Source organism: Danio rerio, chromosome 19 (assembly GCF_052040795.2).
Source record: "Danio rerio strain M-AB ecotype USA chromosome 19, GRCz13ab, whole genome shotgun sequence".
Taxonomy (NCBI): Eukaryota; Metazoa; Chordata; class Actinopteri; order Cypriniformes; family Danionidae; genus Danio; species Danio rerio.
Genome location: NC_141039.2, coordinates 40,967,602 through 40,980,169, shown reverse-complemented (window position 1 = coordinate 40,980,169; position 12,568 = coordinate 40,967,602). Strand labels below are relative to the sequence as shown.

At 36.3% G+C, this 12,568-nt stretch overlaps 1 protein-coding gene across 50 annotated transcripts in view; it reads left to right on the top strand.

The window, feature by feature from the left end:
• The window catches only part of adgrb2 (adhesion G protein-coupled receptor B2), a 554,448-nt gene extending 542,631 nt beyond the window's left edge, over window positions 1-11,817 (top strand). For 39 of the 50 annotated variants that reach the window (XR_015515959.2, XR_015515958.2, XR_015515944.2 and 36 more), the window contains one exon: window positions 8,335-8,854. Coding sequence is in view for 14 of the 50 variants with exons in the window: in XM_087294495.2 (XP_087150621.2) it covers window positions 8,335-8,511 (177 nt within the window). In the remaining 36 variants the exon portion in view is untranslated. 50 annotated transcript variants of the gene reach the window in all.
• Window positions 11,818-12,568: the final 751 nt, after the last annotated feature.

Here is a 12,568-nt window from a genome sequence, read left to right as displayed (position 1 = left end):
GGTGCGTTACCGCCACCACTTGCTCCAGTCTGTGACGTCACCAAAAAATTAGGCTAAAACTAAAAATTTGCTTAATGGAAATATGAGGGAGAGGAGTTACTAATTACTATTAGTTAATGATGATACTATATTTTGTAGTGGAATTTATTAATAAAGAGTTGTAAATATATATACAATATAATGCTCATTCATAAAACTTTCCATTTACTATAAATTACTATAGTATTTTAAATGTGTAACACCTGGTTTTATTGGATTTTTTGTTATTGCTGTCATATACTTTAATTAGTTTATCTTTAATACATTATCATTCGCAGTAAATAGTTGGACTGAATAATTACGCCTCATATGTTTTATTGATCACTAAAATATGATTGACCTAAATTTAAGTTGCTTCAATTTAAAAATGAAAATTGCAAAAATAGCTTAGATGTAGCTAACTACTTTTGCCAACTAGCTTTTAGCTTAGCTTGCTACATTTTCCAGAGTAGCTTTTAGTGTAGTTAAGCTACGTAGAGTAACAGCTCAATCCAATTTTCGAGTAGCAGTTAACTAAGTTATGTAGTACCTAAAACAATTCTTAGAGCATTCCAAGGGTCAAAAATACATTTCTGTTACACCACTATGCTGTTTTAGAAGTTAGGCAACATTATTTTAAAACAGATTATGTCTCCATATAATTTTTGCCTTCAAAACCTCATAGAATCTCCTTCCCTATAGCGTGCACTGTTCAATCTTCCTCTTCCTCTGCTCCAGAGTTTCACTACAGACATGTCCGACATAGTTCATACATGCTAAAGTTAGTGCTGTAGTGTTGTAGACATTTAAGTCGTCTCTGCAAAAAAAAAGGGGGATATAGGAGCGTACATGCCTCCGAGACTGAATGTATAGACTCCTCCATCAAGGTAAAATTCAAAGAAGCGTGGCTTTCCCCGCAGACATGTTCAGTGACTGTGATCCTCCTCCTTCTTCTTTTTTCTTTCACTCTCTACCTGTCTTTCTTCCCCCCTCTCTCTCTCTCTCTCTCTCTCTCTGCCTCTCTCGCTTTATTTTTCTTTCCTCCCATCCTCATTTTTATTGCAACAGAGGGAAAAGCGATGGAGCATTTCGTCTGCCGGAGGTGAAAAGAATTCTTCGAGTGTAAGTAGAAAAGGCCTGACAAGGAGAGATGGAGAGAGCTAGAGGAAGTGAAAGGAGGGTTGTTGGGAGCAGAGCGATCGGGAGAGAGAGACAGAGGGGAAAGGAAATACGCAAGAGCAGCACAATCACGTTAGCGTTCTCTTAGGAATAAAGTCGGGCTCCTCTTCGGCATTAACAACACTTCTGCTCAACAAAATGTTCCTTCTTCAGCGTTTAGCATGCAAATGGGCTGCCAGATTATGCTTTTTGTATCCATTTTGCCAACTGTCAGCCTGTTACGTTGGGTGAGTCATAGTCAGGCTGCTATCGCCCCCTTGTGGATGGAAACTTGCTTACGTGTAGCTCCTAATTTGTTTTTTGTTTTTTTTTATGTTGTGAGTGAGACATTCGGTGTGTGTGAGAGTGTAGTGTGTATATATACAGTACTGTGCAAAATTCTGAGGCCACAACCAGCTTTGGGAGCCCTTTGCACAAATCTATATATCAAAAAGGTACTGTATGGAGCAAGTGCAGGGTCAATACTTTTGGGTGAACTATACCTAGACGGAATCTGAGGACGTTTTTTGCTATTTCTGTGGAGAATTTTGGTAAAAATCTGTGGATTTCCGTGGAATGATTGGGTTGCAGATGGGCTGCGGCTGGAAGGGCATCCGCTGCGTAAAAACTTGCTGGATAAGTTGGCGGTTCATTCCGCTGTGGCGACCCAGCATTAATAAAGGGACCAAGCCGACAAGAAAATGAATGAATACTCTAATTAAAACCTTAATATATAAAATAAAAAAGTAATACCTTTTTAACTTTATTTAATGTTTAAAATGCAAATCCAATTAGATTCACTTTATTTGGTAAACAAAGCAAGTCTTTCATATAATATCTCTACTAAAAGACAGAAAATATGACTGTACAAACTGCATTGTACATAAATCTAATGAACAGTTTCATATTAGTCAATAATATTACTTTAATTAATTAAAAAAAACTAAATAAATACAGATTTACACACATTTACTCAAGTAAATAAACAGAATTAATGATGGCTAGAAATCTGCGTGCAGAATTCGTTTGGGCCTAACTCTACATTTAATAAATACAGTAAATATGTGAAATATGTACACAATATTCAGAACAAAATTACTTTGGGAATCAAAATACTAGTGTCAAAGGGCTTTGTTTAATGACCTCTTTAGCATAAGCAACTATTTTGTTGTCTTCTGAAATTATGTGCTATTTAATATCAAGCGTCTCAGCATTTCTAAAAGTTCCTTCTTAGATTTAACCTGTTCTATCTTTCTTTTTCTCTCCAGGTGAATCTCATAATAAAAATGATGTGCTTTCCAGTAGGAATTCAATAAGTAATTACAACTGGACTGTACTTTTCAGCATTTCTAGGAGTTCCTCTTCAGATTTAGCATGTTCTATCTTTTCCAGATGAATCTCATACTGCATATTCACCTTATTTTCCACGTACAAGTGGGCGCAGCCATTTGAATCATTTTTACTCGAAACTTCCGGTCTCATTCACTTCCATTCATTTTTAGCTGTTAAAAACAGCTTGTTTTGCTGCTTGATGTTACAAACTGATATTCTCTTATTATAGTATCCTGCTTTGTCTGTATAGTCATGCAAACACTTGGTGGTAAAGCAAGTAGTTTGACCATTTACTGCTGTTTATTATTCCTAGTCTTTTCACCCATAGGCGATTGAATCGGAAGTTCTAAAACAATTGTAAAAACGAGCGCACTTCTGTATAAGGTCAATACATACTGTATATAATATTCAGGTCTGGACCTTGTGGAGGCCTTTAATGACAATTTAATTAGCAGTTTTTTTTTCTCTCCAAATATGATTTCATTACATTAGCAGTGTGTTTGGGAGCACTATCATGCTGAAAAATAAAACTACTACAAATCAGGTGCTTTCTAGTAGGAATTCAGTGACAAATTAAAACCTGTCTGTACTTTTCAGCATTTCTAAGAGTTCATCCCTAGATTTAGCATGTTCTATGTTTTTCTCTCTAGCCGTATCTTTGTATCGCTGTCTTAAACAATACAGTACGACCCAAAACTATATTTTATGGCTCTATTTTAATAAATATAATGAGAAGTAAATTATAACATTATTATGTGTGAATAGGGATAAAATTGTTACAATGTTTATTTGTGTTCTTGGTGTTGTTCGCTTTCACACGACAAAGTTTCTAAAAAGACCAAAATAGTTAAAACAAGTCACGTGTGAGTAAACTCTTCCCAAATTTGGTCAGTTTCAGGGTTTATTTTTCAGAGTCCCATGAGTTCTGCTGAGCTGTCATACATTGTTAATTTAATTTATGATGATAAACAATAAGACACTATACGCGAAAAGGTGCACTTTTTTTGACACCCACAGACATCGTCACTAAATATGAATCGGAGAGGTAAGATTTTTTCAGCATCATTTCAGTTGTCAAATTTTGTAAAAATCTATCTATTGAAGCAAATAATCTATTAAGAAAACGTTCGAATTAAGCATTATGGGCTTAAATTATTGAGAGAAATAACAGATGAACCGAGACTGCAGTCAGATCATGAAGCAGATTATTGTTGATCTTTCTTTCGAGGTGTCAGTGCAGAAAGTTGGAGAAGTTGCGGGTTTTACACATGCCAAACGTATGCTGCATTAACTGGGCAAATGAGACAGGTTCTGAAACAAACATCTAGGTGTGAAAGAAACCTTAGATTTAGCATGTTCTATCTTTCTCTCCTCAGCAGTATCTCATACTGCCTATAACATTGCCTAAACATACTGGATATCATATTCAGGTCTGGACTCTTTGGAGACCAATTTTGATGGGTTTTTATCAGCTGGTTTTTCTCTCCAAATATGATTTCATTACATAAGCAGTGTGTTTGGGAGCATTATCATGCTGAAAAATAAAACGATTACAAATTAGGGGCTTTCTTGTAGAAATTAAACAACAAACTAAAACCGGTCCATAATGTTTAGCATTTCTAAAAGTCCCTCCTTAGATTTAGCAAGTTCTATCTTTTTTTTTTTTTTCAGGTGAATCTCATACTGCCTATAATAATTACTTAATTTGTGCCGGAACAAGCCGGCCCCTCTGAAATCTGATCCGGCACATAATTTTACCAATCCCTCTCCTCACACATACCCATACCCCGCCTTTAACTTCTTTCTGCGACTTCCCAACCCTCTTCACTTTCATCCGCAACATCCCCACCCCCTCGCTCTTCGATGCCTCTCCCTCCTCTGGTAACGTGCAGGAGCCGTTACCCCGATCTGTTCAGAGACCTCGCAATTTACAAATTAAGCACTGCCTAAAATATTACCTATAAATACTGTATATAATATTCAGGTCTGGACTCCGTGGAGGCCGTTTCATGATGGTACCATCAGCTATTTTTCTCTCCAAATATGATTTAATTACATTAGCAGTTTGTTTGGAATGTATTTCCATGCTGAAATCTATTTAAAAAAACTTACAAATTAGGTGCTTTCTAGCAAAAATTACATGACGAATTAAAATCTGTACTTTTCAGCCATTACAATCACATCATCATTTCAGACAACATTGACAACACCTCTAACAGAAATGCAAATCAAACCAAGACAGAAACTCCAGTACTTTTCATTAATTTCTTCATCTTCCTCTAACAATTAAGACCCTGTATTTTCTGATTGTATTTTAATAAAGATAATAATAAGTACTCACACTAAAACAAATGTAATTGGGTCCCTAAGACTTTTGCATAGTACTGTATGTGTGGTGTATGAATGCTCGTACCTCCATTTCCACGAACAAGTGGAAGAAACTTATTCACAGACAAACCTCAGACGAGTCATTTACGTGATGTTTTCCAATCTCCCAATCCGCCACACACACAATCAGCAGACGTTTGAGCTGAGGGCGAGCTGACAGCAACCCTGTAATTGATCGCCTCAAACGTTTCGAGATATGCAGCTTCATACATCTCATTTTCTAACGAAGCTGGGAATAGAAGTTGTGACGAGTCCTCTTCCAGTAACCTGGCTCTAGTGGTTACAATCCGAGCCTCATATTGCCCCAGTCTCTGTGCGATTAGATTAATCTGCCCTATCATGCCATTTACCTACCATTAAGAGGTTATATAGCTGTAGGATACATCATTAGTCTTAATGGGTATGGCGAGTGTATGTGTTCTGGCTATCTGGAGTAATGAACACCTGGAATAGGCAGAAATAAAGCGCACCATATACCACCACTAATGCAGACGATGCTCCGTATGTTGTAGACAAGTCATAATGCAAGAAGATCGTTTCGTTTTTATGCTGCTGTTATAACGTGTATTAAGGCCCATTAAATGTGAATTATAAATGCCCGAGCACCTCTCCATTAGTTGCGTTACACATGACATAACATGGCTTTTTTTCAGGCTTGGGATACTCTTGGAAGAACTATGGATTTCAATAGGATTCTTTGTTTTGATACAATATCACAGTTATGTGTTGCTGTCAATTTTGAAAAACATTTGGAATGGGGTGTGGATTTTGATGTTATTTAACCAAATATTTTAGTTTTTTATACATTGCATAAATTATGTTTAATTTAAATGTGTGTTAATTATTTATCAACCTGCTCATTTATAAAGTTGATCAAAAATACAGTAAACAGTGTTATTTTACAAAACAGTATTGCTATGTTATCAGTCTTGCAGTTTGATCAGTTGTAAACGGCTGCTTTAGCACAAAAGTAAAAGGATTTCTGGATCATGTGACACTTGAGATTAGCTAAACATTCAGCTTTGCCATTGTTAAAAATGGAATTGTATTTTATTTAACAATGCTATTTTGCAGTGTATTTAAAGTTTGTGGTATTTTTGTTCAGATGTGATCCAAAGATGTTCAAAGGTTGCATAGATACATTCATACCTTAGCCACAGCTTAGCCAGTTCTATCCAGTTGAAAGCAAAAGTATTAGCCCTCCTGTGAAATTTGAAGTCTTCTAAAAGTTCTGTTTAATGTAGAGAAGATTTGTTTCCACAGAATTTTTAATAGTTATTTTAATATTTCCTTGTGACTAATTTCTTGTAATTTTCTTCTAATTCCTTTAATGTCTTTGCCATGATGACAGTACTTAATATTTTACTAGTCATTTTGCTAGATGCTAATTTTCAAATAAAAGTACAAATTAAAGGCTTGTTAGTGCAAATTAAAGACTAGTTTAATTAGGTTAGCTATGCAAGTTTTTTGTTAATTGGGCAATTCATTGGACAACAGTGTTCTGTAGAAAAACAAACAAATAAATAAATAAATAAATAAGGAGCTAGTAATATAGATCATTTTAAAAATAAAATAAATACAAAAAATCCATATAAACAAAAACAAAAGGGAGAAAATCATTCTTGAGGAAACAAAAAATAAAATTATTAATAATAATAAGAAGATTAATCAAAATGTAAATTATTATTATTATTTATTATTATTATTATTATTATTATTTCCTTTATTTAGCCAAGAGATCACATTGAGACAGTGCTGTCTTTTGTTTAAGTTACACCTGGTCAAAATGGCAGATAATAATAATAAATGAATTATAATAATAATCACATTTTTTTTTAAGTTAGTTTTAGATAGAATTATTATTTTATTATTTTTTTATTTACACTACAGTGTGGATTTATTTTGTAAGTGAAAACAAAAAAATATATAATAATAATAATAGTACAATCATAACAATCAATCAAATAAAAAAGCAATGTTTTAGCCAAAATATAGAAAGATTATTTTAAAGTTAAAATAGGGACAAGACACTCAAAAATACCTTTTATTTTAGATTACTTGTTTATTATATTTATATATATATGAGCAATATGACACAAGTAGCAGTGCAGTGCAATATGAATGTATTTCAGCACTGGTGGGAGGCATGTGTTGTCCCACCAGTGCTGATATACAGCCATACCGCACTGCTATGATTGTGATATTGCGTTAATACAACAGTTAGACAGCACAATCGTGTATATGGAAAAGAAAATCAAACATGGAGAGTCTAAAAACCTTTTTGTATGAGGAACTACTTTCTTCCACCATTCATTCACCATCTGACGTCAGAACAGCAGAAGCTCTTACTAATTCACCAATAACACTTTAGAGCTAGTGTTTGAATGATTCTTTAGTGTAATGTCTAAAGTGATGACAAAACAGGGAATTTTGCTCACATTTAAAGATTATAAGGCTGAATGTGAAATAAAATACCATCCATCTACAGAGATTTCTCCTTACAGTATACAGTCTATCACAGTCTACAGTATTTCTCTGTTGCAATTGGGATATCGCAATAATTAACCCCGGAAAAAGCAGCACAATCACTACCAAACTGCTGTTGTGTTTGCAATAAGGAAAAACGCTAAAGACATGCGGGAATTTCTTCTTTGTTTCTGCCAACACAACACATTCCTGATATGTGAGTCCCATTTCACATTTAATACATAACAATTATATGGTATAAATACAGCACTACAACATACAAAAGAGAGAAATCGACTCAGAATATCACTTACCAGTATAATAATGATTTGATCAGCTGTTGTAAAAAATTACCATTTTAATCTTCTAAGGGCTTGTTATGCGACCCTTGTTGATAGACAACGTCAACTGTCTTTTTTCAAAGACAGGCTAATGGCCACTGTCTCTCAGAAATGATAAATATTTTAAGATAGTCATTATCCTTATAAATAAACTACATAGTCCAATCTAAACAACTATATTCTTGACTAAAAAAGCCTCAAAAGTACATTATGTTGCCCAACAGCAAGAATATTCGTCTGTAGAGTGTAGAGTGTCCTGTGCTTGTTGCTGTTTGTGGGCGGAGTAATACAAGGGTGAAGAGGTCGGTCGAGTACTGTTACTGGCATAATATTGCAGGCTATCAGCCAATCGGTATATATATATATATATATATATATATATATATATATATATATATATATATATATATATATATATATGTAAACACATATACATTTAAAGAGTATTATGAATATTTAAAAAATATTATGAGTGCCATAATTTTGTCTTCAACTGTATATATTATATGTATTGAATTCATGCGTATTACAATCTATATAAAGAGAGTATATGAGGCTGTAGATGGTAAACATTCTTGCTCAGGTTTTAATTTCAATCTTTTTGTTCCCTTTTTTGTATGTGCATATTCAGGACAAGTCCACCACAGATGACCAGCGATCTTGGGACAGCTTTAAGACCATGACCCCTGAGCAGACGTGTGGCTCCAACGAACACAAGGACAGACTGGAGTTACGCAGTAAACCCTGGGACACATCCTCCGTCAACACACCTGACACATCCGAAGGAGACTTCCAGACTGAAGTGTGAAGAAAAACACACACCCACAACAAACTAAGAGACAACTAAACCCTCTTACATACTCACTCAGTCAGTGATCTTCAGCAAGACGCGTTTCTAAAGGATTCTGTACTCGTTTACAGGACAAACCAGAGATGAAGAGTGCTCTATTCTATATTTTCACACAGAGACATTACGTGAAAGAGTGAGGCCTGGAGAGTATGGTACAAATTTTTAACAAACTGTTTCTGAAATGTCTTGATTTTACTCCAGAAAGGATTCTCTTTCACCTGTTTGATGATTTGGGAATTTAACAAAAAAAAATAATATTTCTGCACCCTTCTTTTTTTATAGAGGAAAAAAAAAAGAAAAATCGGTATTGATGATTCGCACACTGTTTAATAACCCCCTAGGGTTTTTTTCCCCCCTTTCTGTCTTCGCATTTCTTGGATGACTCAAGTTCTGTTTCCCTTTTTCTTGGTTTGTTTGTTTGTCAGGGGAGAGGGAGGGGAAGTTTTGAAAGCGATTATTAATATGTGCCATCCTCTGCTTTTTTTCCCCCCTCTGCATCAGGCGTACTGTACACAAAAGCTTATCTAGCTTTCTTTTGTTTTCTATATTTTATTTAGAATGCTTGTGCATTATTTTGTTTAATATATATATATATATATATATATATATATATATATATATATTATTTTATATTATACAGTCAAACTTCAGGTATCATTTCATGTGGGATTGTGTTTTATTCATGCTTTCCAAAACGCTTTACAGAATTGTATGTGTGATAAATGTCAAATCATTTCACTTAAGGGAAGCATCCATCTCCAAAACAACCAAAATAATGCGCATTCCAGTCATAGAAAGCTTTGGAACTTGGTATCAGGCTTATCCAATTCAAACTGAGAAGTTTTTTTTAACCAACGCAAAGTTCTGCTGTCAGGGAAGTTTCCACATTTCTTTGCCATCTTTATGTTGTGCTTCACTTCTACTCTCGCTAAAAAAGTAGCTCTTTGTGAAACTGAAAACCAGTGACTCTAGCTGAACTGATTTTTTTGCACTCCATCCATGGAGTTTGACAGTTAGCTTAATGCTAAGCAGGCTGCCGAGGTCATCTTTGTCAACCCTTCTCCTCTTCATAACCCATTCATTAGTCGTGTTGGCTGATGTAACTCCACATGGAGACTCGGAAAGCGAGAAAGAGAGGGCGAACAAGCGAGAGAGGTGTGGTAATTATCTTGGGAGAATAACGATTTGTCCTGACATTTTCTTACTTGGCGCAAATTTCATCTGCTCAAAGATCCCTAAAGTCAGCATATCATATAGGCACAGATGGCAAGACTAGAGCATGCCATTTTAACCTTTGCAAGTAATCTGCACTAATGGGGAACATGGGCCGCCTCTTCCGCCTGAAAAATCTCCAAACCACCATGGCAATTAAAAGTAGTTTCTCGTCTCCCTTCTCAACCGCAGTCAAGAATATTACTCTCATATATGAGATAAGCAATATCACACGAACAAGAGCTCTGTTTGTCAGAAGGTTGACACTGATCTGCAGTGCTGGTATCCAGTACTGTAGCATAATTGTGATATTGCATACAGAATATGTAGGAATATATTTTGGTTGTGCGAGTAAAAAATCTTCCCCCAGTCCTCAAAGGCACATTAGCAAGTAATGCTAGAGGTTGTGCTATTTAGTATAAGTGTGCACACCACCCATTTCAGAAACAAAAGCTGGTATTCTGGGGGAGTAATTTAAACTGGAATGGTTGCGTTGGTGCCGTGACCCTGATGGTTGTGTTTTTGAGGGTTGAGTGGAATCCTGGTCTCAAGAAGCACACTAGTGACTGTTAGAGGCTACAGTCTTGACTGTTTTGTTAGATTGCGTGCCACCGTTTCCAGTCTGATTCCTGCTCAGAGCAGGGTGAGTACTGGATGTGTAAATTGGTGCCGTGACCCGGATGGTTGTGAGAATTCAGAGATTGAGTGGAAAAGAAGTGAAAAACCTCACTCTCCTGACCTCAAGTGGCACACTGGTGTTTGACATTAGAGGCTGTGGTCTTTAGGGTCCTTGTTAGTGACTTTATCCCCTACTGGTGCCGTGACCCGGATAGGAGTGAGATAACAGAGGCCAGGTAATAGTAAGTGTGTTATTAAGCTTCAGTCTCCTGGTCTAAAGGCATGTTAGAGTGTGTGTGGTATTTAGTGTGCCCACTTAGCATGCATGAAACACCAGTTAAATCCCACTCTGAGAGGGACAGGGGTGCCCTGACTTGGATGAGAATGAGGTTTAGGGGTGTAAGTGTAATGGAGACCAAACTCTACGAGTGAGTAAAATCATCCACTCTGTTGACCTCAACCACACTTGTGGTTGACTCTAAAGGTTTTTAGGTCGGGTAAGATTAACCAAGATTAAAGTTAACGCTAATTTCAATGGCTTCAATAATCATAATAGCAACTGATGCGAGAGCATCATGGTTGGTGTGCCTGCCTCCAATGCTGAAAACACAAACACAAATCCCACTTGAAACAAGACAAATGCAACCAGAGGGGTTAATTTTAGATTAAGTCTATAAGAAAGTGAGGTCATTTATCTTTCCGTTCTGAGAAAAGCAATTGTAGCCTTGTTTTGAAAAATCAATAAGATTAACCAAACAGGTGAGCTGGATATTTAAGTTCTACAAGATGCCGTCTTAACAACCACACACCTGTACGCAAACCCTGCTTTTTTTACAGTGCCTGTTTGTTTGTTTTTTGTTTTGCTATTTTATCTGATGCAGTCATCAGCTGTTTCAATGTTTTGTCATCCCACTCTATTTCCGTCTATGTATATGAGTGTTGGGTTTTTCATAGATGTTTACAGAGTCCTACTTAATGAAACTGGAGCATTACACCCAAAAACCCCACTAAACTAACTATGTTTTGAACAGATTTATGTATTGCTCTTTAAAAAGAAAAAGAAAAAAACTACTTGAGAATGGCCTTACAGTCACATCAAATTTATGAGATATGTATTTTGGATATGTGCATTGTGAGGAGGATGATCGTTGAAAATTGAATGGTGAACAACAGCTGGGTGTGAACGGATTGAAGACTGAATATGTTTCCCTGGACTTCCTGACCAGCAGGATGTTTTCTTCATGACTTGACGTGTTTGAAACTTTCAGATCCCTCCCCTTGCCAGCACACACGATCCCATTGGCTAAAGAAGATGGCTACCACAGAGAATCCTCCTTGCACCATTTAAGTTTTTTTATACATAAGATTGTACAAAGTAGTCCTCTACTGTTTTCATAGAGTGTCTTTTTATATGAAAATAAATTTTCAAACTGATGAACACCACTGTAGGGTTTTTCTTCAAGGTGTAGGTGCAGGGCTCAATTTGTGCCGGAACACGCCGGATCCGGCTCCTCTGAAATCTGAGCCGGCACCTCATTTTACCAATCCCCCTCCTCAATCGCCCTCCTCCCCTGTCTGCTTTTCACTTTCTTCCGCGACTACAACTAAGGGTATCACGATCCTCCAAATCCTCGATTCGATTACATTTTTGATTCTAAAGGCACGATTCGATTCGATTTTCGATTATGAATAATTAATTAATTAATTAAAGACCAATTAATTATTTGTAGCCTACCGTTTAAACTACCTGACCTGGATGGTCTTTGTTTTACCCATAAACAAATCATACAGTAAATGAATAAAGACAAGATACACACATATTTACCACCTGTCAATCACTTTTTCTGCAGGACTCGTGAATAAGCAGTGATCTGTTTTGTTATAATGGCGTCTGTAAAAAAGATGCACAACCAACACGAACCAGCCAACAGTATCTGAGGTGTTCGCTAAAATGACTAAGTACAAGTGAGTGAAAGATTGAAGCAGTCCTCTGACTGCCTGGACCTGCTGTCTTGAGCGCATGGCTGTGTATGCGTCTGTGTCTGTGTGGTCACGTGATTGGCATTTTCCGCAACGATTTGCAACGGGGGCGGGCGGAGGATCGCGATGCCGGTGTTGTCTATCGGACGAACTGTACGTAATATGTACATAGCAGAGCTTGCAAAACTGTGTTTTTTTTTTTTTG